Source organism: Notothenia coriiceps, unplaced genomic scaffold (assembly GCF_000735185.1).
Source record: "Notothenia coriiceps isolate Sejong01 unplaced genomic scaffold, NC01 NC01_scaffold00013459, whole genome shotgun sequence".
Classification (NCBI taxonomy): domain Eukaryota; kingdom Metazoa; phylum Chordata; class Actinopteri; order Perciformes; family Nototheniidae; genus Notothenia; species Notothenia coriiceps.
In genome coordinates, this window is record NW_011346160.1 from 11,068 (window position 1) to 24,620 (window position 13,553).

General features: G+C 42.7%; 1 protein-coding gene across 1 annotated transcript; it reads left to right on the forward strand.

Annotated features, from left to right (window-relative positions):
* Nucleotides 1–212: 212 nt before the first annotated feature.
* LOC104947939 (netrin-1-like) lies at nt 213–11,617 on the forward strand (the record flags this gene model as incomplete). Its single annotated transcript, XM_010774060.1, has 5 exons — nt 213–411; nt 1,556–1,674; nt 7,480–8,942; nt 9,462–9,650; nt 11,457–11,617. Coding segments are annotated over exons 3-5 (1,803 nt in total), but the record flags the coding sequence as incomplete, so codon positions are not given.
* Between the last annotated feature and the right edge of the window lie 1,936 nt (nt 11,618–13,553).

Sequence of the window (13,553 nt, forward strand, 5' to 3'; positions counted from 1 at the left end):
AGGATAGCATTTCTTAACTGCACTGTAACTATTCGACACACACACACTCACACACACAAAGCACACCTGGGGAAACATTCCTCGGGGGAAGTCATCAATCAGTTTTATGGCTTTCTCTGGGAAAGTTTCCTCCTCTCCAATCAAGCGTCTTCCCTCCCTCCACCCTCCGCCTCGATTCTCTTTCTTATATTTCCATCTGTATCAGTTTTGGTCCACATCTGAGAACGATCCTCTCCAGCCAATTAACTTCAACCGTTTTTCTTAGTCCACCGAGGGATAATCGGAGCAAACTGCAGAGTGAGGTCTTTGCCTGGACGATATACAAGATAAGACTATTACAACTGGATTTCCTCTGTGTACTCAATTTGCCCGCCAGTGGGAATAAATGTAAATTTAGAGGATCTCCAGAAGGTAAATAAAAGAAGTTCACAACAAGTCTTTAAATGTTGAACAAAGTCTTACAATTCTAGTTTTATTTCAAAGAGCAATAACTGCCTTTAAAGTAGCAAAATCCACTTGTCTCTAAATCAGAGCAACCTGTTTGAGGAACTGTTTCCGCTCAAGTGTGTTGAAACAACAAATACAGATAAATGATAGAATTGTTTATTTTCAAATGAACTACTAAGGTTGCCATCAATGGATTTGAATGTGGAAGGAGTATTTTTTGGTAGTTAAAGACCCTGAAAACCAATTAACTTCTCATCATGTATAACAGGATCCTACAAGAACATAACATTTTCAGCCAAAGATTTATTTTCTTAATTGAGAGCTCTTGATTTAGTAAAATATATTTCTGTCTGAACTCTTCTAGCTAATTTTAGATGCATCAGTGCCTTTAAGGTCATTGGAATTGTATTACATTTCAGATAAAGCTGCGTTTCTCCAAACATTAAATTATTTATATTAGTTAAATATTGTATATACTTCAAGCAAAAGCAGCTATTAAACAGACTGCAATACTAGTACTGTGAAAATGTATGGAAGTATTTAAAGAAAAAGTAGTCTTCATGCAAAAATAATTTACTTCAGATTGATACATGATTATTGTTTTATTATGTTGACTATTATTGTTATTTATATGTTTTAATCATTAGAGCAAAAGTAGAAAATGTTGGCTGAGGATAATTTAGCCTGTTGCGATATTCAACATGGAGTGGTCAAAGTGACATTGTCAATACAAAATAACCTGGCAAAGAAATTAAAATGGTTAATAGTCAACAATGGCCTGTAATCGTTTTTCTTATTTTTCTCTTTTATTTTAATATTATTTTTTGTAAGCCATAAAATCACAATAGAGTAACTTTTTAGCCTAGACTCAGTTTGAAAAAAAACCCTCCTTGTTTGAGTTTGATACATTTTGCCATGTTTGGCAGAGGTGCTCTGCAGTATGTGACTCCTCTGGAGGTGGGAGCACTTGGCTCACTTCAGTTATACTTTCAGCTACTATAAGAAGAGACGCACCTCCCAGCTGATCCCGTTCATTTATCTTCCTCCTCCCTCCCCCTCCTCCTCCTCCCCCACTGCCCGGTGTGTTGCCCCCTCTCTCTCTTGGTAGTTTCTGTCTTCAGCTCTTCTCCGCAGACGCGCTGGAGCTGGATGTTCGGACACTTGCTGCTGCGCTTCTCTAAATGATCCGGAGAAGTGAGGAGAAGGAGAATCACTGCGACGCACATGGTAAGCTCATTTAGTCCTTCCTCTTTCGACAAAAGTGTAATTGCTTTTGCAGTTTTGGGTACTTCAGGGGTTTGTAAAGTTTGATCTGACGTTAAAGTCGCGCGTAATGAGTCGTTTGTAAAATGTGACCTTCCGTTTTTTGACACCGAGGTAAAATACAAGGCATGAATAACAGAAATCTATTTGCAAAACCTTAATATATTTACATTTATCAGCATACAAATGTATCATTTGTATTTGTAGTCTGACGTATCAATACTTTTCAAAAGGGACCAAGCAGCCTGATGTTTGTTTTCTTAAATGAACAAAGAAATTCAGCCGATATGCATCTGTCTTTTTTTATTCTGCGTTATTGTGTGTTATAAAAAAACCACAATTATTTGGTTGTTTACATTTATACTACTTTAATAGCCTCTTCAAGCGCTAAGCCATAGTAGAAAAAGAGGATATTGATACGTTTCCTGTACTTATATTTTATGCATTGTAATAGTACATTTAAAGATGATCCTTTACTTTAAAAATAAGGACTGAATTTCCTTTGAACTCCTTTATTTTAATAACTTTCCTGTACACGTTGTTAATTCACGTGGCCTTAGCACAATAAATCAATTTTAAAAAGCAATTATCAACCAAATAGTTTGACGTTTTTTTACTGTTGCGAAATGAATAAAGAAAGTCACGTGAAAAACATAAAAGAATAATAGTATTGTTATTTTAAACAAGTTAGACTTTATCTTTGCAAATAAAGCCCTAACACCAAACAAATACAAGCCTATCAAGATGTAAAAAATAACATCTGCTAGAAGCTTTCAGATCAAACGATAGCGTAACTCTTAAATATTAGTGTTCCTCTCTGCGAGATAAAGCTAAATTGACTGCAGCCAATTTGTGGCTAACAAGTGCAATTAGCTGCAGAATGAAAGCAATTACACTGCGGGCTGCACTGTTAGCTCTTGCCAAAGTCATCAGCCTAAATATGATAAACATTCATGTCTAATGAACCGCAAGTGAATAATTATTCTCAGGTCTAATAAATGAAACGCCCGCAAAGTGCGTGTGACTGCGGGCTGTTTTTCTTCTGAGGTCCGGCTGTAGTTGATTAACTTTCCTAAAATCCCTCTGCATCACTTGTATCAAGAGGAATATATTTGCTTTAATAGACCCCGTTCTCCTTTTTTAATCTCTTTTTTTTTCTCAGGCGTTTCTAATGCAGTTTTATAGTTGGGCCTGGGTGGTTATAATTTAACATTTAATTCAAAGCAGGCATTTCCTTTTTCTAATGTTTCAATGATAAATTAGCCAACAAAAATCATGGGTGATTTTTATTTGTTTTTGTGCTCATAAAGGGGGCAGCCCTGGAGTATTTTGGTTTTTCCTTTTTTCTCTTTATTAACCCCCTGTATGACATTTTGTAGATTTAATTGCCACACAATTACAGCCAGGGGCCTTACTTTTATTTCTATCATGCCCGGGGTTGTCTTTGGCGTGACTGCAACATGAAATCACAGTGATTTCATTTCCATCTGTTTTTCAATATCAACATGTGAAGCTGGATCTGCCGGAGAGCGTCTTGCCAACTTGTATGAGGCCGTAAAGGGGAGGGGGAGGATTGACAGGAAACTTTTAAATATCAAGTGGGTAACATGTGTTTTTTTATTCAAAAATAAAGTGAGCAGTGGCTTATGGGTCGATGAAGAGGTAGAGACACCCTGTATGTGTGTGTGGAGTTGGCTCCTGGGGGCCTCACACATCCACTGGGTGTTTCGTTGGAGGTGCAAACGTGAAGGACAGAGGCCTTTAGCTAAAGATACAAGCAGTGATAATCCATTTTGTGCTGTCTGTCGCTTTCACCTCCTGGGCTGCCCCACTAAAATTAGATTATTACACCTAAAACAGAACTCGTGGAATCCGCTCTGTGTGGAATAACACACAGATGGGCTTCAACTGTGCAGGCAGGAATGCAGTTGGAGAATACAGACCGCATACGTAGCCTTTCTCTTCTCACCCCGAAAGCCCAGTGTTGTATTTCTGACCGGCTGAGGACAATTGCAAATTAACAAAGGTGTCAGTTTGGTAACATGCCCCGACAGGTGCCTCGGTTCAGCTTCAAACATGTAGGCTATAAGAGAGAGGGCTTATATAATTGATCATATTTATTTAAAGGATGTGTGTCTTAGAGCAGAGATCCAATGAAGAACCCTGGCTAATCTTCCTGGTGACTCCATCAGTCAGATGAAACTGTCTCTGTGTTTATTTGTGGAAACGACAATTAGGCGTTTGAAACTCACCACAAAGCAGGAAAGCGATTTGAATCGAACATATTTGCCTCCGTCCTGCTGGCCAGTGCTGCTTGCCCATGACGAGGAATGTTAAATTGTGTGAGACAGGCCAAATGCAGCTCATCTGCGCACCAGAGCAGCTCCAGACCCAGACAGGCCCACAGCTCCAAAGTGTGAACAGACCAAAGAGTTAACAGGTAGCACAAGAGAATACCACACACACAACAGGTTTCCTCGCTTTATTTTCAAAATGTAGCTAAATCCCAAAAGATGAAAAGGATTGAGAAAGTGAAAATGTATTCCAAACACAGAAAAAAAGTCTATATTTTCTCTTTTCTGATGTTCCAATTAGAAAAAGACTTATCCCATAACAACAGCAATTATCAATTAACCCTAAGTTGAAGGCCATAGGGTAACACAGACACACACAGCCAAATACAAATCTTTCTCCAAGTTCCGTTCATTCTTATCTCCACCCAGGACTTTAGAGAACGTTTTCTGTTGGTTTGTTTGTTGGCAAAAAGATAAGGGAAAAACTACTGGCCAGATTTTTTTCATGAAACTTTGTGGAAGGTTGTAGCATCGGTCAAGAAAGAAGCCATAAAATGTTGAAGCGGGGTGGATACACGCTCCATTTTTCTCCGAAGGAAACGGCCTTGGTGGAAGTATATGCTCTCCGATTGCCCTTCTAGTTCTCATGGGAATCAAATTTCCATCCAACAACCCCACCATAAAAATATAGTACAAGTAGTATAGTATCGACTCCAACAAGTATTTTATATCTGCAATTAATCTAGATCACTTTGCTACGGGATGGTGTCACTTTGATATCCACACAAAAATCTTTGTCAAAAAAGCTCCATAAAATCACATTTGATCCAAGCTGTAATTCAATAAATCATGTCAACTTCCAATAGGTTGAATATTTATGGCCACTTTATATGCATACATATATTTTGATTTCAGCCTTTACCAATCCATAAAATATGAGTTTCTCCTCCTGACATTTATCTCAGCTTCATAAAGAATAGAAATAGAGTGGTATTAGGAAATGGGGACTGGAGAGCACGAACATGAGCACCGCTCTCTCAGCTCTCCTCTGTTCGACTATGCTGTAAACATGCCCTCAGGTTGTCAGCAAGTATTTTTCCAGCCCTTTGCCAGCCAAGCATAGCTGCTTCTAAAGATCACCCGCCGGAGATGTTGATCTCATCTTACCACTATTTTGGCTGTTTAAGCTTTTTTTAAAACATAGAGATTGCTGCCAAGTCACTTCAAAACGTAATGTTATTTTCAAATGGAAGCATGTATGTTTTGTAAATTAGACCTCAATTTGAGTTCTTGAGAAAAGAAAAAGGGGTTGATGGCCTCTTTCAAACACGTGCTAATTGTAGTCAATATGCGAAAGAATAGGTGGGAAATATCAAACAGCTCTTTGCAAGTAATAAAGCAGGTCTTCAACATGTTCTTCCGACACCCTGGCCGTGTGAATTTATTGAAAGCGGCAGAGAAAAAAACGTTGAAACCATATCCGGTGGGTTACAGTGCGGTTCCAGACAGATGATCTAGTTACGGCAGAAGAGAAAGTCCTAGCCTGCAGGGGCGCATTAAAAACCTCAGGGGCCTCTCTGGGATGAGCATCCATTTATCAAAGTGGTTGTAATGGGCCTATGTTTAATTAGTCATGTAATGTGGCAAAGACAAGAGCAAGTGCATGTCATGGGAATGTTAAACAACCACCCCCTTTCTACACGTCCAAACCCTGAACCCCGCCTACGCCCTGTCATCATTCCTCATCCAGAGCGAATCCTTCCACCACGTCCCAGAATCCTCTCATAACCTATACCCTGCTCATAATCTTTGACACTGTCTTGTCTTAGTATACAGCCAGAGCATTGACACTGAGTGAAACCAGAGACCTAATTAATCATCAGATCAACTGATCCCTAAGTCCTGCTTTTTATCAGTGCATTCAGGTTCCCATGGGGCATGTCTTGACACGCCAGGAATGACCGGCCGAGGCATTTCGGACCCCAGGAATGTGGCTCGTTGGCACCAAGGTCACAGTCAGACAGCTCATCACGGCGCTCGTAGCTTGTAGCGTTTCCTGTAGCAACACCACAAAAAAGGGTCGCCCGATATGCCTGATCTTGGCTTTTGTCCTCACTGGGTTTGGCAGATCGACTTTCTAGCAAGCCTTTGCTTCGGGAGGTCAGGAGCGGAGGAGTTTGTCCAAAGCAGCTGAGGGAGTGCCACGGCCTCCTCGCAGGCCCCTCAGAGCTGTGTGGTCCCTGAGGGAAGCCTCATATTTCGGTCGTTGGCTAATTGAGCGGGATGACGAGGCCGGAGAGGCTCTCAGCCCCGTCCTCTCCTATGGGTTTGGTTTATGCAGCCCTGCTGACTTTGCTGTCAGTGTCAAACGCTTGTTAGGACATCATCAATCTCACAGCAGTTAAGAATATTCCCAGAGCAGAATGAAGGAGCCAGGTGATAAACTGACAGGAAGACGTAAGAGCAGAAGTCAAATAGTTTGGAACCCTAACCCTAACCCTAACCCTAGTTATCGATGAGAAAATTACAGTCCTCTCAAGAGAGAAAATAAACAAGGGTTATCAAATGAGTAAAAAGCAGCAGGTGTTGAACTGTCTTTGCAAGAAACAAATAGAAGAAGCCCTTGTTGAGAATGTGCCTCAGGGCTTCATGTGAGCGGTAAAAACAATGAATCACTTGTTCCAGAGAAAGCGAATGCATTGTTCGTTTTGTCATGCCAAAATTAACGCTCTAGGGTATCAAATCTTGACAGAGCAATAAATTACACTCATCACCAGTTGTAAGAGACGGGAAGGGATTTGTTCTACGATTGGACGTATACAAGTCCGTGTTTGTCTTAACCACGGAAGTATCCATGTAGGGACTTAAGCCGAACACACATTTCAAATCTATAAATCATTTCTTACCATCCTCAGGACTAATCTCCAGCTCCTCTTCTTCCCTCTTTTCTACCCTTCACACAGCTCATGCTCAGGCCCCTTGCTCGCCTGCAGCACTGACCGACGGTAAAATGATTTGAAAAGGAGAGCCATAAACGTGATGGATGTGGTCCAGCTCAGGGTTTAGCCCCAGCTGTCGGGCATGTTTTTTGTCATTTCAGACAGACCCGCTGGGTGTGCGTCCTTCTTCAACCACTCTTCTCCGGGGTTGAGGGGAGTTTAAAGACAAATATGTTCTTAAAAGTTGTCATGGTCACGGGTTCAAACCAGTGGCCCACACTACTGTGAAGATGAGAGATTACATTTTTATGGGATGAGGTCTTTACTGGCATCTACCAAAAGCCTATAAGGTGCGGTTGAAGTGGTGCAGTGAGCTGGTATCGTGTGTTTTCAATAAAGGCACAGGTGGTCTATCTTAAATTTCCCTCTTTGGATTTAAAGCAATTTATATAAATCAATCAGTGTGCATTTTTTTCTTTTATGATCTAGCTCCCATGGGTTCCTCCTAAAATATTTTTTTTTCAAATCTTCCACAGGCTCGATGACATGATGTTCCTGTCCTTTTCCCCTCCCCCTTCCACTTCCACTCCTTTCTTCCCTGTTTTCCTTCTGCTCCTTCTTTTCCTTCCTTCGTCCCTCGTCTCCTCTTCCCTTTCCCACACCCCGTTGAGCTGGACCTCGCCTCATGACCCCTGCTACTACCTTGACGGTCGACCGCGGCACTGCCTGTCTGAGTTCATCAACGCCGCCTATGGAATCCCCGCCGATGCTAGCCACTCGCTACAAGCACATGACCATGACAGCAACATCTCCAGCTTAACGGACCTCCACAACCCCCACAACCTCACCTGCTGGATGGCTCACGGAGGACCTGACACCGGAGAATGGGCCATCACGCTACCTCTGGGCCGCCGCTTTGAGATTACCTACATAAGTTTGCAGTTTTGCCAACACGGGGAGCCATCGGACCCAATCTCTATCTCGATCCTGAAGTCCATGGACCACGGGCGCTCCTGGAGGCCGATGCAGCACTACTCCAACGACTGCCTTGGGAACTTTGGGTTGCCCTCCCAGACAGTGGCCCAGACGAGGCAGCAAGAGACGGAGCCCCTCTGCTCAGACCCTCGTCCTTTACAAAAGCAGAGGGGTGGCATGGTGTTAGCCTTCTCCACCCTGGACGGACGGCCATCTTCTTCTGACTTTGACTACAGCCACACCCTCCAGGACTGGGTGACGGCCACAGACATCCGAGTGGTCTTCCACCAGGTGTCCAAAGCACCCAAGATAGTCAACTCTGATAAGAAAGGGGAAGTGAGATGGCGGGATAGTGTAGAAGATGAAAGAGGGACTGGGCTTCTGAGGTGGAGACCGGGCTACAAGGGGCGCACTGGAGATCAGGTGGACAAGTTAAGCACAGACAATACACTGGGAATTTTCGACAGAGATATAAGGGGGAGGAACAAAGAGGAGAAAGTGGACAAACACCCAAGGAGGGGTCATTATAAAGAATCAGGGCAAGACGAAGATGGACACAATGTGACCAGCAAAGAAGGTGAGGACAGTTTCAGCACGGACACGCTCACTTCTTCAAAGAAAGGCGGGAAAGCCAGAGGGCGTGGCCGCAAGAAGGAAAACAATCCTTGGCTACCTTGCCCCAATGGAGGTTGTACTTGGACAGTTGAGGGGCGGAGCAGGAACAACAGGGGGAGGGAACTGAGGAAGAGGAGGAACAATAACCTCAACGCAAAACAAAGCTCCAGGAATCTGCAGTTGGCCCCACCCTCTGCTCTCCGGCCTACTCTGGCGCTTTCGGACCTGCAAGTTGGCGGCAGGTGTAAATGCAACGGACACGCTTCCAAGTGTCGCCGTGACGACACCGGAAAGGCAGTGTGTGTGTGCGAGCATCACACAGCAGGACCCGACTGTGATGTGTGTGAGGATTTCTACTGCGACCGACCGTGGCATCGAGCTACACCCACGCACCCAAACCCCTGCGTTGGTGAGTCCTGCACCCTGTTGCTAAACTATGAAAAATTCTGACAAATAAACATCTGAAACATAACCAAGGCTACAAGAAAAACAACCAAAAAGCATAGGGTAGTATAAATATGATAATGTAAGTGTGACATGTAGGTTATACTTCTTATTTTTTTCCTTTTCCCAAATACTTAAAAGGTAGAACAATAAAATATCCAGAAACATATTGAAAAAAACAGATCTCATATTTCCCATAATTCAACTGGATAGTGTCTTCAGGTGGACCCTCACTTGGAGTTAAACACTCATGTCGGTCAATCTCAACTCTGACAATTTGTAACGCAAGCTTTCAGTTTTATATGAGCCCTCTCTAAATTCAAGGTTAGATGACATCATTGGGGTTATAGTACTCCTCATGACAAATATGATTGAATTCTGATTATGTATGCTTGCATTTTCTTTCTGTTTTAAAACCCTTGAACTTAAAAGTTATCACTCCAAACAGTGGATGTGATACCTTGTGATTTCCTTCCTTTTCCAGCCTGTGAGTGTAACGGCCACTCAACCAAGTGCCGCTTCAGCATGGAGGTGTTTCAGCAGTCGGGCCGGCACAGTGGAGGTGTGTGTCAGAAGTGTCGGCACCACACGGCCGGACGACACTGCCAATACTGCCAGAACGGATACACCCGCGACCAGAGCGTACCAATGAACCACCGCAAGGCCTGCCAACGTAAGTCACCAAGTGTGTGTGAGTGTGTGTTTACTGGCTAAATGGGAAGAAGGGAGTGTATTCTTGTTTGAGCATCTGTGCACATCCATGGGGTGAATAAATTAAATTACTAACTGCATTCCTGGTAGATGCAAAGCAAATCGCAGTGTGAGCGACAGTGTTTATGTCCGACTGTCTGAATGCATGTAGCTGTGTGTGTGTGTGTGTGTGTGTGTGTGTGTGTGTGTGTGTGTGTGTGTGTGTGTGTGTTTACATGCACACTGTCTGTGTCCGAGTGTACAGAAGTGTTTATGGGGTGGTTACATTGTGAGAGCCTGCAGCTATTCCTGGGGATGTACGAAAAAAACACACAAACCCCGCTGAGCTGCCACCTGTATCCCCATCGTTACCACTGGTTGGCATCTGCTGTGAACCCTGACCTTTGACTGGTCACATGTCCTAAGTGACTGTGACACTCTGGCATGCTGCATTGACCACAAGCCCAATATATCCAAAGTTAATGGGCTCTCTTTGAGCTTGACACACGAACAGGGACGAAGAAAAATATGAGCTATGATTGAATATCAACATATTCTAGCACTTTGTATGCATGAAACAATAGCAAATTCATATCCTCCCACTCACAGGCTTACATCTCAGCTTTAATTTATCGAAGATATGTTTCACCGAGTTACCCTTCAGGGGCCTATTACTCATTTTCCCCAGTCAGGTTGTTTGGACTCATTGTAAGGATTTGTGTAAATATTACCAGAGCGTGAACAGATCTGCTGAAGTGTGGCTTCCTCTCTCTCATCTGTCTTGTCTCATAGGGCCTTATCCCATGATAGTGGTGGTAAATAAAAAGCTTTGCAATGTGAACCACGGCAAATCGAGGCAGAAATCATTATACAGCATCACATAAGCCAACATTAGGAGACACAAATATGACAAAATATTAAGACAAAGGACATTGGTATTCATCTATATGCTAAAATAACCAGGGCTAATAATTGAATTAATTCTAGAACCCCTATTTTTATTTCTCTGACAAATGAAGACAAATAAGCGTAACCAAACAAATCATGCCGTTGTGTGACATCCATGATGAAAGCTCTATGGAGAAGGAATTAGCATGTGTTTACCCAACAAGAAAGCTACAAAATGGCTTTATGGTGTTAGTTAAGGTCTTTGCTCAAGGACATTCCCTTAGGACAGATGCTGTCAAGCAGGATTAAACTCGGGTCCTGTCACTGATGGATGGTCTTCTTAATCCTGTTTACTGTCCTTTGTGCAACAGTCACAGATGTGTTAGCTTAATATATCTTTAACTTGCTTCCTTGTTGTTGCAACCTGATGCACAATGCTCTACAATGCCAGGGCAACCTAACCAAAAAGCTTGCTTATATCCTTGCCTACTTCAAAAGTCTACAAATGAAACATATTCGCAAGTGGAAACTCCCCAGTGCAATTTCATTCCTTTACGATTAGCCTCTGAAAGCCTTTACTTGGTGTCTGAAGCAACCACAAAATTACTTCTAAAAATCTGCACTAAACAATATTCAAAAATGTGAAAAATGGCTCGAATCACAAGGCAAAATGTGAGAGGCATTCCTCGTAACGAGTCAAGAAATGCTTATATTGCTGCATGTCTGTTAATGCTTGATAAAACTTATTTTTGATAACATGTCACCTCCATTTTTAGTATGTTTTGCTGTGCCAAAGTGGCCAAAAAAAACCTAACAATTGGTGTTGTATCCACCTTCAGAATACTCTTTTACTTTACTTCCTATTTTTGTAATTCTCTAATCACCTTGTTCTGCCTTTCAGCATGTGAGTGCCATCCTTTGGGAGCAGTGGGTCGATGGTGTAACCAGACATCAGGTCAATGTCTGTGTCGAGAAGGGGTGACCGGCCCCCGGTGTAACCGCTGTGCTCCGGGATACAAACAGGGCAAGTCCCCTCTGCGGCCCTGCATACGTAAGTCACCTGTCAGTAATAATACAGTATATGACAATCATATGGTTGTTGTCTCTGTAAAGCACCAAAAGCTTTTGGAGAAGAGGGCCCCCGAATTCTCAACAGCAATCATATCGTCATAGGAATACCGAGTACTTTTATTATATATGGATTTTGAGTTAACTTCTCTACAAACAATGCTGTCTCTGCCATTGATGCATGCCACCCTGCTCAAATGAATCACAGACTTTTAATAGCTTGATGTCACTCATAATTAAGTGACCTCTTTAATTTCTCCTTCAAACTCATTTGCTTGTGGCCTAAATGGATTAAACCTCCTATCAAGCTCTCTAAACCTTTATCGAGTGGTAGCTCAATATAAAAGGGGCCGCTGCTGTCCAGACTAATTTGGCCCAATCCCCCAGCATGTCCCCTTGTCATCATCCCTAGAGACGGTCTCTATAGCAGCGTTAAATTGAGCTGACCGCTACAGGGAAACCTCATCTCCAGCTGATGTGGGATCAGCGTCAGATCAAGTGGATTGTTTCATATCTCTGTGCCTGGCTAGCACCGAACTTCAGCCATGAGCGCTAATCCACGTGTACTTCCCTGGCTAATCGCGCGAGTGCCGACAACTACACAGGCACTGCGGTGTGTAAGCCCCAATCAGGTGACATAGGAAGCCAGCAGGGCGAGCTTCCCACCTGTTGTGCAGCTCAAAAAGCCCCCCATCACAGGGCCCAGACTCATAACTCTCCCAGTGAAAGGAGTGTGTGAAAGAAAACCTTGTTTGTTTTTACTGCCAGACCATCTCAGGCTATGTATAGCATCCCTTACCCCCTTCTACCACCTCTAACACCCTGCCTCTCATCAGACAGACCAAAAGGCACGCAATCAGCAGGCCAAACTGTAAAGTTAGCCCCCGCTGAACCAAGTCTGCACATTGTGGCAGCATGGACATTATTGCGATATGACCAATGTTGGCAAATTAACTTTTTTGCTGCTTGGTACAAGAGAAATGCTTGCTTTCCATGAGAGCATTTCATTTGCCGTACTATGTGGGTCTGAATAGGCTGCAGTCAATATCATTGATATCACTTCAACCAATAAGTACAAATGAATTGATCACAACATCTGTTATTGTATTTTTTTCCCCAAGTTGCAATATGAATAAATATCACAATGTCAGATTTTCCAATATGGCAAAGCCCAACACTGAACCTGTCATAAGGGGCAAGTAAGGCAATGCAGTATAAAGGGAAGGAGGCATGTTTAAGCTTCAATAAACTAAAGCTGTTACCAACAAAAACACAAAATCTTAAAGAGCAGGCCAGGTAAAACAAATGGAAAGTAGTAGCAAACAAAAGTGAGGAGCAAACCAGGATGACACAACAAAACACAAAGAGCTAAATCCAAAGCTAGGAGATCACACACAGGTGGAAAGAATCAGGGTGGGGCTGCTAAAACAAGAAATTACATTTAAAACTAAAACAGGAAACCTTTAACACAAAAACCAAGATCATGACAGAACATCTTTATCCATACATAAAGGTGGGGTGTGTAATTTTGGAGAAACCAGCTCGAGTGCGCTAGAACTACGCAACCAGAAAAAATCTGCCACTTCCTTACAGAGCCACTCCTCCAACACACACAAACGCGCACATGATCAATGAGGGCACGAGATAAGTTTGTGCACAGATGGAGCTGGATGGCCATCCAGTTATTTTAGCTGGGCCAGCTAAAATGATTGGTCGTTCTTTTTACAGTACTACGGCTTCCATAGATTTTTGTTATGTATTTATTGTCAAAGCAGATATTCATTGCTATCGGGATGTTAAGAGCATTCCATGGAATATAACAAAAAGTGTTTCTGAAATAAATTACATACCCCACCTTTTAAGAAGCTTACAGAATAATATATATGATCAAGATGAAGAAAAAAGAAAGGCAAACTAGCCAGCTAAGGAG